The sequence below is a fragment of the Homalodisca vitripennis genome, chromosome 2, assembly GCF_021130785.1.
Source record: "Homalodisca vitripennis isolate AUS2020 chromosome 2, UT_GWSS_2.1, whole genome shotgun sequence".
Classification (NCBI taxonomy): domain Eukaryota; kingdom Metazoa; phylum Arthropoda; class Insecta; order Hemiptera; family Cicadellidae; genus Homalodisca; species Homalodisca vitripennis.
Window position 1 is genome coordinate 63,939,319 of NC_060208.1, and position 12,982 is coordinate 63,952,300.

At 30.9% G+C, this 12,982-nt stretch overlaps 1 protein-coding gene across 1 annotated transcript in view; it reads left to right on the top strand.

The window, feature by feature from the left end:
- Positions 1 to 366: 366 nt before the first annotated feature.
- Positions 367 to 12,982, top strand: part of LOC124354073 — a 28,889-nt gene continuing 16,273 nt past the window's right edge. The window contains exon 1 of the mRNA XM_046804261.1: positions 367 to 538. Within this exon, the coding sequence (XP_046660217.1) occupies positions 390 to 538 (149 nt within the window). The 5' untranslated portion in view covers positions 367 to 389. The remainder of the gene's footprint in view (positions 539 to 12,982) is intronic.

The following is a 12,982-nucleotide window of genomic DNA, read 5'->3' on the forward strand; positions in this document are numbered from 1 at the left end:
CCTGGCTCACAACAATTTTAAACTATTTAGGCAATAGGAAGATAGCTAGGAAAAACCCCAACGGTTTTAAAAGGCATGTGGCTTCGCCCCTTTGAACTTAGGTACCACACAATAGGCAGGGGAGGGAGGTCATTTGATATACAGCTTTCCTTCCCCTCCCGCCATGTATTCCCGCTGCCTTTCATATATTTATAGGTTGGCATTTTTCAGTGTATAAAATTATTTCATATTAAAACATACATATTGATGTTATGTGAACGTGCATTCAGTTTCAGTGTATACATATTGGAATAATAAGACCTCGTTTGAAAGCTGAAGTAAAACATGGTTCTGGGACAAAACGCCAGTGCTGCTCTCTCGCGGCGACTTCGAACGCTGTAGTTATCACAATGGCTTCCGTGCGGGACACAGCAACTTTCTTCACTGAAGGTTCTGCGAGTCAATTTGAACATGTTTTAAGTTTATATCCTCAAGCTCTCAGGTTAAAAGCTGAAATGAAGAATAAAAAACCAGAGGAACTCATCAAATTGGACAATTGGTAAGTACATTCGTTGTAATTGTAGTGAGAAAATTTCGGGAACAATGTCATTGAACCTTGCTTTGTATTACGCTGCACGTAGCAGACTACTAGCGATCAAGGAATGCTTCCCCCCTGAGACTGCCCGATCTTTAGCGCGGTGGCGGTCATTAAATGCCAAACGTGTCACGTGGGAATCAATGTCAACTTACGGACTCGCTAATTTTAAAATTAATAGTGAACCGTAGCAGCTATTTGCGGTCGGGTGTTGGTGGCGTCATGTTGATGACGTTAGCGGTGGAATTGATGTCTAGTTTTCTCTTATTTTGTTGTTATAAGGAGTAATTTTTATAGTTTTAATGATTGGAAACTAGAGTGGCATATTCATATTACGTTTTGGCTTTATTCGATTCACTGAAAACGATATGAACATGTGTAATATTAGGCATTTGTTGCTCTATCTACTCGGTCCAACCAACAGAGAACCAAAATGGAGACTAAACAAAGACATTTTATATTAACTTTGAAGCTCAAATATAAATTAATATTTTAAGATTTTTAGTGAGTCTTGTTATTGTGTGATTTGTTAGTATAGTTCAGATATTTTTAAATTTTATTTTTGCTAGAAATGTCTCACATGTTTAGAAAATTTCATCACATAAGAACTAGAAGTATTGAACCATGACGGAATAATTTCTACAAAGACACTTGCTCAAATAAAAAATATTCTAGTAGAAGTAAATTATATTTCGATACAGGGCTTCCTAAATTAATTTCTATATTTAATTTTTCTAAATATGTATAATTTTCTTCAGTTTTCTTTGTTAAATTAAGTAAAGAATGTGATGATCTCTAACCATGCTTTCACATGAAAACTGAAATCTTCCTTCCAAAGTTTTACCCTAATTTTAGACATGAAAGTAATTATTTTCTGGTCGAGGTTTTATTAAAAATATTAGAAGGGTAATTAGTGTATAGGGAATACATTAATTCTAGTAATGAAAACCTGTTTTATACTAGGTAGTCCAAGGTTAAACATGTGGCATTTCAATTTAGTATGTCACATTTATGAGAAGGATAAGCCTACCCAAGAAACAAACCACCTGAAGTAGGTCTATTCATCAAATTATAAAGCTTATTGTATAAAACTAGGAATTTGGTTCCGTAGATTTAAATTTGCTTCTAGGGGCTAATTTCACAAGTATTAATAGGCTATCCCATCAGAGTTAGGCCTAATTTGTTCAGTTTTACACAGCATTAATCAAATCTTCCCTTTTGACACCAAAATCTTTATTGGTAAATAGCCTATATTTTTAATCCATTTATTCGTTGATTACAAAAAAATTAGAAAATGAAGCAATTTAAGGACCGTTAAAATCCTTGAAATAGGAACTGGTATTAGTGCAATAACCACAAAAGTACTTTACTAGTGATTCTTAGTTGACCTTAATTTTGAGTTACTTTATATAATTTTTAAAGCACATGGATCAGAAGTGCGAAAAAATAAAGCAAGCTGTCCATTGTATTACAATGAGACCGTAACAAGAATTATAATAGTATAGAGTTTTGATATGATCATAAGCAAGTTACAGTATGGTGGCCTATAAGTTTTGTTGTAAAAAAACTAGAGAAAACATGGTCACTGTTTAGATGCCTAGGCTACTTTTATCTCCTTATTTTTTTATCTCTCTCTTCTAAACCTCGTCGTTCTATGCCAGCTTCTATGTACACCGTTTTTATTATTCTTCAACATATATTATATATCATATCTACACATTATTGGCCTTCCACGGGTTTTGAACCCATGATCTCTCGGTTAGAGAGCTGAGAGTATTACCATTAGTCTACTGAGGATTACATCTTATTTAGTTCCATGGTACACAAAATGAATTTTGATTGAGGCAGAACTTTGTAATTTCATTGAGCTAGCTGGCGGTCATTTTGATTTCAGTTCATGAGAAACTAGTAAATTTCAAACAATCTTAAACCCTTGATTTTAATTACATAATTGTGAAAAATGTATTTTAAAGATATAATTAATACACATCCAAATACATTTTAGTTCTTTTATGTTTTTATATGTTGTTCTTATAAAAGACTTTGTCCAGTCTTGTTTCTATAGGCTACTCAAGAAGTACCCATACACTTTACGAGAATAAGTATAAATTATGGATGCTGTTTAAAATCCAAACGTTTGTATTGGTCATATCTTTAAAATGATACATGTCCCATAACTTACGACCAATAATAAGGGTTTAAAAATGTTTGAGGTTAAACATTGTTCTTCTGGAATAAAATTCAGAGTCGTTTCTCTATAGCTGGCTCTTAATTAATCCTCCTACTGGTCAGGGAACTTATATTGAGTCGTTGTCGTCTCTGTTTCTATTATATATTTTACCATCAAACTTAGTGTTTCATGTTTTCTTTTTTGATGATAAATTCTGTGTATTTTGCCTACTTTAGTATTTTGCAAAGACCTTTTGTGTCCAGGGAACTCAGTATTTGTGGTTTTATATTCAAATTGTTCAACAACCACCAGTTTTTACAAGATACATTTTTTGTATGTGAAGTAATGTTTTCAGTATTCAAATTTGACTTACTTTTTTTGAAAAAAAAAAAAAACATAAGTTTACCTTTGTATGTACATGTGCATTTTGTAGCAGTTTAGATAAACCGATAAATATTTAAATACTTACAAATGGCCAAAACATGCTTGCCAGTACAGAAGTCACTATATAGCTAGTTGAAGAGTTAAGCGTCTATTGCCTTGAATGCTTTAACTACTGTTTTTTACTGCTTGGACATTTTCCCAGCTGATGTATCCAAGGATGAAGTCAGATTCCATTTATGTGCAATGGTTTTAACATGCCAGAAAATGTTTATTACTTGAATGATCGTTTGAATATCCAAAATATGCATGTTTATATGCATATTAATATTGTCTTTAGAATGAGACATCTCTCCTAGTTTTCGACCAAAAATAATGTGTTTGATATTTGACATACTGAAAAGGCTTGCAATAACTACATAGAAAGGGAAAGTGAAATTAAGCTAAGAAGCTTTATGGCAACCCATTTAATTATATTTTAAGATAACAAATCTTTTTAGGGTAATTCTGATTAATTACTGGGTCAACTTAATTTTTTTCATGCGAGTATGAGAATAAGACATTCCTGACAAACCAAGTACCAATAGTTCTGTGGGGCCTGCTGGCACTAAACAATATTACTCTTTTGTGATTTATAATTGTTCCTTTGAACGCATACACAATATAGCTGAGACTCCTACAAATATTTTTACACAGATTCCTTTGTTTCCAATAGAGTGCAGACTTATTTTACTCCATTTGTTTTCAGTTAATTAATTGATATCTGATACAGTATAATTTATCATCTGTTTTTAGCAAAAGATATCAGATGATAGGTCAGAATAAAAGAGAAACTAGTTGTAATTTTATGTCTCACTCCCTGCCTGTTCTCTGTATTTGTAAAGTTTCTAAGTAGCTTCATATAATATAGCTACAGAGGTACCATAGTTCAATATATTGACTGCAGTAGATGCACATTACTACTATTCTGCATGTCTCAAAGTCTGTACATGGCTCATGTCACAGTTAAGGTTTTATATTTCACAAATTCAAAAATATACGGTTTATATCACTTTGTTTTGGTAAAAAGCACAAGATTTAATTTATTGCAATACGGACATGTTAAATATTTTCATCTGAGACTGTTAATGGGCTTGCACAAGTTTAAATTAAAATCATCATTCTGCAATGCTGTTACAAAAGATGATCATAATGAACATTTTTTTTTTAATTAAAGTTATAATTTTATGTTGATAGAGTAAAATATGTAATTACAATTTTTGTCAAATAATAGGAGTTTTTCCCAAATTCTTTTGGATACTCAAAGGGAGTCTATTAAAAACTGGAATTATAGGGAGAATGTTTTAGTACTCCTAGAACTAAACCTAATTATTCTTACTGAAATGGTTTGAACTGTTAACTTTTCCAAAACACAATGGTTTTAACAATAAACAATTTTTCTTAATTAATTCCAGTTGTTCTCATTTTAACATTTTATTATAAAATAATTTGCCCAGTTTTGTGAGGGAAGCTCTCTTATGTGCCATTTATAAAATGCACTTGGAAAACAATCTTTCATGAATAATTTCATATGAGTCAAAATATGCCATCAGTATTTAAATTTCCAAACAATTATTTTTAATACTAGATACATAGTCTTGCCTCACACAAAACAATTTCAAAGCATTAAAACATATGAAATTTTGGCTATTTTAAAAATTCTGAATATAATTACAGGTAAATATATACAGTAATATAATGAAATGTTTTTAAACATCAGGCAAATTCAGAAAGAGAGGGTTACAGAAAGAGGACATAATATTTATTCGATTTAATAAATATTACATACTTAAAATGTGTAGGCTACATATGAATAGCTAAAAATACTATAAAATCAGATATTTAAAAATACGGAATTCTAAAATTAGTATTTAAATTTTTATTAATATTAGTATCCAAATGTGTATAAATTCTAGGGTAATGCATATGTATTATTAGGTTAAAGCTGAAAAAAACCCATATGGTATTACTTCAGATATAATTTAAAACAGTACACTAAACAGGAAGTGTAATTAATAATGACATGGTTAAATTAATTAGGAGGAATATATAACAGCAACCATTGAACAAGAGGACTTAAATAAATTTTTAGAAATTAAGAATTATTTGTAAAATAATAAATAGGTTAAAATTCGCCAACTCTTTTTGTTGGATTCATGCATGCTAGGTGAAAACAATGAAGATATTGTTACCCATTTCCCTTTCTTACGAACCAATGGTCTCCAATGAATTGCCATATTTTGTATTATGATTGTGCTATAAATTTATTCATTCTTAGTATAAATAAAACGATGATCAATTTGCTTTTTGATAGCACTATTCCTTATCATAAATTATTGTCTAATCCATTATCATAAATTATTGTCTAATCCATGACTCATCATGAATGGAGGAACATCTGTTAGTGTAGTAGTACAGTACCCGTGTTTTCCGATTGTTTTGTAAATAACTGTCTAAATAAACATGTCTATTGACTGTAGTTCCTTTGTTGTTGTGAATCTTACCTTGTAATCTGCAGGTGCTTGACACTCATCATCAAGTGTAGTCATATCTTATCACAGTGCCTAGTCTTAGTTAATAGTTCTCTAGAACACTTGGCTATCTTCAGTAATGACAATTTCTCAAAGCTAAGTCCCATTTTGTATTTTATGCATTGCGATTTTAGTAAAAGTCAGGTTACACTTTTAGAAAATATTAAAAAGGCTTACACAAAAAATGCTTTCTGCTTTCAAAGTGGTATATAATAGGAACTTTTAGAATAAAGTTGTTTATATGATATAAAATAAACTTTTATAATTTTATGTAAATTTATGATTTGTTGCACATATATTCTGTGTTTGTGTTTTAGAGTGTTAGAGAGTTATTCTTTATTATGAAATTTAAATAAATTATAAATTATTATTTAAGTACTAATTCACTGAAATCAATTCCAAAATAATGACTTCTATCAAATTGAAAAAAGACTGTATAATAAATGTGATTCACAAGTGGCTGTTGTAGGTGCCAGCTGCTGACACAAGAACAATTATTTTTTTTAAAACAACAGAAATTCTTACAAATTTCGGTACTATATAAAGTTTAATTTCCTCTTTTCTAATTCAAACAGTACATAATATGAAAGTAAGCAAATGTGCCATATATGCGGCAAGTAGACTTCCACAAAAGTCTGATTCACTGCATATGCAGAGTGTTCCACTTACAGAGTTAAAAATTCCACAATAATCAGTTCAATTAGCTGCAGATTTGTAGCTTTAACAGTTTTTGTATAGTTCTGAAATTATTTTAAATTCATGCAAGCCTACCGAAATCAAGGATTTTTATCTATAAGGTTAATATTATTAGTTTTCTTAATGTAAAATTAAATAAGAGGTCAAAATATTATTGTAAAATAAAATTATTAATGTAAAAATAAATTTTATACTCTGTCGGAACCGTACGATGAAGCAATTTGTTAATTTCATTAGTATTTAATCTGTGGTATTGTGAACTCTGTAGAAATCACCTTTTTTACAACTTGTGGAAAGGAAAAGTGCAGATATTTTTACTAGTAGGCAAATGCTCTTTGCTGGGGGCAGATTTGTTCGTGTCCCGAGTGTTTTGAATAAAAGCCAGCTGGCGGAGATGGCACTGAGTGTTGCCACCCGCCAAAATATCGTGTTTAATCTCACTTCTCAGCGTTTAATTGATGTCTAATAAATGGGATTCCATTCATAACTGGAAATTCCTATCATCAATGAAATCTAGAACTCTACAACAATTCTTGTATTAATCGTATTTGATTTTTGTTGATTCTTATTTTTCATTACAAAAAAATCCTAAGATTTAAAAAAATTACTCAGTGAGGGTCGAATGTGAAAATCCTCATCCGAGTTTGCTTGAATACTTTTTGATGAGGAGTTATTTCAATGATTTGTAAATAAAATGTACTGTCTAACATTCTCTTTCTATGGTTTCCTGAGCCTTTGTCACAGATGATAAATCGTGATAATGAAACGGTTGTTGTTTAAAAACATTTAAATAACTAGCATTGTTATTAATTTTAAATATAATTAATTCATCATCACATTCATTATATTTGAACCAGTAAAGGACTAGTTTAGATTCAAGGATATCTTCCCGTACACCATCAAAATCCTTCTAAGTTATTCTGAATAAATTGTACAACTTTTCAAAAACATAACTAAAAATATTAATAAGATAGTTGTAATTTGCCTTTTGTTGGTTTGCCAATGAGTAATGAATAATTAACTGTGGAGAATATCCTTTAGATTGTTCTGGAAAGTTGCATAGACATCTTAGGATTATTGATAAAAGGCATTTGTAACAATTAGTAGATTTAAGTAAATTTTAAAGTTTAACCTGTAGCTTTTCTTCCACGATGAACATCATTAGTATTGTTTGTCCCATTTGTGAGCCAATCAGGAGTGCAAGTTCTTCGATAACTTGGGTTTTTCAACGACCAATTAGTGCTGTTAAATAATCTACTGTCTAGATAACACCAGTGCTTGGATTTATGACAAAACAACTTCTTAAAGGGGTCAATTTTGATTTTAAATTCCATCTATATATTGACTATAAAATAGGATGCTCTTCTCTTCAAGTTAAAAAAAGTAATCTTAAATAATATACAGTATTAGCATCAATTCATTAATTGGTTTGAGAAATGAGAAAGTTTTAAATCTGATCCTATTTTACTGATTTAGAGAAATTTTTATATAATCGCTATAATCCAATAGATAAACCATCCAAAAGGTTCTTGATAAAATTAAAACTCTTGAACTATAATTTTGTTTTAAGTAAGTTGAAATAAACTAAAGATAAAAATGATTTTGGTGCACATTTTAAAATGTGTTGATATTAATAACTAGTGGGTATTTGAAAAAATGAATGCCAAATAACAAGTTGGTCTTATTACAAATGCATGTTAGCATTGATTAAGTAAAGTATTCTTATAAAAGCACATTCTTATGTGTGCAAACACTACCACATAAATTTAATTTCAGCACAGACAACTCAAACTGTAGGATCTATATGTAATGTTGTAATTTGGCTAAATGAAGTAATGGGATGTTAGTGCAGGTGTGTTTGTTGATGTATTCTTGCAACTTGTTGTAAATACGTATAAATTCAATAACAACTTTATTTCTTAATTTCAATTTATGTGCCTAAGTATGATGTCTTAAAAGATCACCTGACACTGGTATTCAAATATTATTGTTTAAAATAGTCAAATAATTATCCATTCATATACATTTTAATTAAAATGTATATTTTTGGATTATTTCTCTTGACTAAGGTTAATATCTGGGATATTGGTAGCAAATTACTAAATGGTGAACAAATTTTAATTGAATACTGTCCTAATTGAGGTAATGCCAAACAATTAGCACAGCATCTGCATTCATCACTTATGCTTTGATTCCTTGACGTTTTTGTGAAATTAATTTGTAGTTGATAGCCTGCACCCTCTTTCACTCCTAATGATTGAAAATAATATTTCATCCATATTTGTAAGGGAATCGGGTAGACATTTGTTCTCAATTAACGTTGTTCCATCTGTTTCTGTTACCTTTTTAAAATTTTTAACCATATAAAATTAAAAGTACATTAGTAATTCAAACAGTTTACTAGACCATGTGCTATAAATAATGTTCTAAACAATATCTTTTCCAAAAGAATAATTTTTCAACTTTAAGAAGTAAGCCAGTGATTTTAATTGAATTAATCCTAAAGAGATTAGGCTCAAATAAGATTACTAATGAGGTTAGAGTTTTTGAAATATGTGAATTTTGTTCTGAAAGAAGGAAACACCTGCTCTATCACCCAGACATAGTAGGCTAAAATGATGATAAGCATCTCCTCCCCTCAAGAGACCAGACCACCTGTCCAAAATAGAATGGCCTCTAGATAAAGATCACTAGGGAACTAAGGAACCTCAACTTATATAAAACACTAATTAAAAGAAGGATAAGGTTAATTAGTTGTAGCAACCTTTAATTACTGAAGGCCACAAAAAATGCCCTTGGTATGGCAGTTCCTTCTACTCCTTAGAGAATTTCTGTTATTTGAGATATATATATATATATATATATATATATATATATATATATATATACTAGCTGTTTCCCGCGGCTTCGCACGCTTTTCGTAAGTTTTGCCCGCGTATGAGCATTTCTGGTTGAAGTAAATTATATTTCCAACCCCGATGTAGATTTTACCTTGATGTCACGATCAAGAAAATATGTCAAAAATGTATTGTACATGCATAATGTATTTTATTACAAAGTGGTCTACCACTCAACCTTTAAGTTCAACCAAAAATTTAGTTTAGACAATTATACATCATAACTTAGCGCCTTCAAATAGTGTTTCACTGTTTAATATACGTATCTATCTCGTAATTGCAGGTTATAATGTGCAGGCGCTTTGAAAACGTTTCTTCATTTTATTCGTTTATATTCACGACATAAGCGAATAATTCAGATAATAACTATCCTATCTTCTAAGTTAGACTAAATTACGGATACATGTGAAATTTGATTGAAATTGGTTCAGTCGTTTTGGAGTTTATTGGCAACATACATCGTGACTCAAGATTTTTATGTATATAAGATATATATATATATATATAAGATATATATATATATATATAAGATATATATATATATATATATAAGATATATATATATATATATATATGTATATATATATATGTATATATATATATATATATATGTAAGCATGGTAATGTTTTGTCAGTTAGGAGTTAACTGACTATCAGAATTATCAGCATAGAAGTAGGGAGTCTTCCTTCACTTATTATACTATCAATCAATAAGATTTATTTACTCCTCCAGGTTAGATTTTTACTCACTTTTGAATATTCTAAAGTTATATTGTATTTTGTTAAAATTCTAAAATGTACAAAACTTAAAAAAAACTTTTAATTGTAGATATTCTTATATTTGAAACTCCAACCTGTCTTGATAAATGAGGAGTTGACAAATTTAAAAATCATTTTTATATTAAATATGTTTTGTTAAACAGGATGTAATGATTTTTTTATTTAGTTAATATATAAATAAAGAACTTAAACAAAAATAATAGAGTACATGAAGTATTAAAAAAATTAATAATGAAAAACATCAAATGTGATGTTTAGTATTATGTTTATTATAAGCATTCTAGAATTAATGGAAATTGAGAAGGAAAAGTTGCTACATAATTACAGATGGAGTAAATTACAGTACCAATCCTTATTGAAGAGCTGGCTTTAGTGATGGCCATCTTTATTATATATAGCCCCACGAGAACAGTTTTAAACAGCAAAACACTTTTACAATCTTATGTGTGGTCTTGAATTATGGGAGATGACTAATTTTAAAGTATACCTAATATGCATCCTAATTTTTAATGTGATGTGTTTTTAATCCAAATTGTGTTGATGAGATTATTTGTGAAATTAAATATGTATTTATTTGATTAGATTTGTATGTACTACATATAGGTGGAATGTTTTCACTAAATGTTGAGCACTAATTACTTATTTTTTATAGTATACTTTACTGTATTATGTAGTGTATGAGTCTCATCATTAAGAATTTGTATGGTATTGTATGGAGCTATCCCACTTCAGAAGTAAGAACTTTCCCCTCCTCTCTTAAGTGCAACATTCACCTGAATTCCCTCTGAGTCACTGCTTTTACAGTTACTACTGACAGCCAGTCTCCCACTGACTCACCCACTTGTTTTTGACTCATTTGTAAATAGTGGGTATTGGATTGACTCAGTCACCAGAACCAGTAAACAGTAACATTTTCATGTATCAATTATTTTATTTTTAGCTTAATGAAAAAAGTATTATGTTTCATAATTATTGTACATTGATTTTTAAAGAACGATACAATCTTATTCCTTTTCACATAAATTATATTTAAACAGTCAAATAATGAAATTATGTTGATAATAAAATTAATTCATCAAACTGCAACTTGCCAGATATGAAAACATTATCAGCTGATATCAGTTCCCTGCCAGGAACAGTTTACAAGTTGCACCTATATGACCCAGATCTGGGATCAAGGAAGCAGTTGTTGACCTTTGGCGGTCCGTGGTTGTCAAGTGAAGAGCGAGAGAGAGAGGGAAGATCAGCTGATAACCGACCGACACACACGTCCGTGGTGGAGTGGGGGGAGGGGATCCCAGTATGTCACAGCAATTGATTGTTTACTCCAAACAGCTGAGAGCCAGCTGTGTGGGTGGCCGTGGTGGGGGTAATCTGTTGCACATTTCCAAGTAGTTCAAACATCTCCGGTAACACAGAGGAGAGGACGGCTACATCAGTATTTGTTGAGTGAGACCGCCGCGGGCTGGTCAGAGGCGGGCGCGCTCTTCGTTTCCCGCCGCGGCGCGTTCGTAACTAATCAATAAATTGCGGAGAAGACTGGTTCATTTTTATAAACAAATATTGTATTATTAAATTAAATTTTATCTTGTTTGAATAAATATAATCATGTATGTATTTGTCTTTAAAAATAACCGTTCTGCAATCATTGTAATGTTTTTATGAAATGACAGAACTGATCATAAAAACCTTTTGATCAGAAGTAAATTTCTAAGTAAAAGTAATCTTAGATATTGAAACGTAGACTACAGCGGTAGAGCTGCGCCTTAATGATACTTTTGGATATATTTCCTTACTTATTATTTATTGTAAATTCTAATGTCATTTTTATTGTCATTATTACCCTTCAGAAATTAATAAAAATAAATGGATTTGTTTAGAAATTTAAAATTTAGAGTAAGATATTTCCATCTCATACTGGTCAGGAGTGATATTATTGCAAAAACACGTTTCACAACTTTTGCAAACACGTTTATTCAATTACGTGCGCTAAAAGAAATTGTATGAAACAGGTAAGCTCAGAAAAAGCTGGTTTTACTGTGAGAAATGATCAAGCATAGATGCTCTATGAATAGCTGTGCTGTGAGTTTTGTTACAGTTGGAATGGTGCATACGACTGTTGTAACATATTGCAAGCGAGGGCGCAGCAGGGCGGCGTGCCTGCTGGGTCTGCCAGTTCGTAGGGCCGCTTTGGCATCCCGCCCCGAGGGCTGTCAACCCCTCGCCGGGCAAAAATATACCTGCAAACCCCGTCGCTGAGTGCAACAAAGGACTTGAGACCGCCGGTTCTGAACTATAATAGAAGAGAAACTCGATTTGGAACGCCTTAGTTGTCTGTACGAAGAAAATGCACTAGGGTTTCTTTGTTGGCGCCGTTACTAGGCTGTAATCCCCTTTCACAAGTTTCACGGACGCTATTTACGTCTTGATTATTAGTCATCCTGAGAATTTTATAATATCTGTTAATTTCAACAAAGATATTAGCGCTGATAGTTTAAAAATATTAAATTTATTAAAAGTATCTTCCTGTTAAACAATACTACTGCATTTACTTTTTTGAACATCTAATATTAACTATTTACTTTTTTGAAATGTAGCCTACAAACAGCCTAGCTAGAAAAATACGTACTAAATAAGTACCTTGATAAAATTGTAACCTCTTAAGTAATACTTTCACGTGATTAACTCTGTATGCTTGTGAATTTGAGAGCGCCATGACCTTTATGGAATCGATTCTGAACCTTCAGACATTGTCAATTGTCTCTTTCGTTGTTTAGGTAGCCAATATAAAAGTATTTTTATTGTTAGCATAGTTTTGAAAAATATTTTAATAATGTGCTCACCACAACCTTGGTGAAGTTATTTGTAGGATGTAGTATTACTTATCTTTAGTACTTCATATTTTAATAGTGGT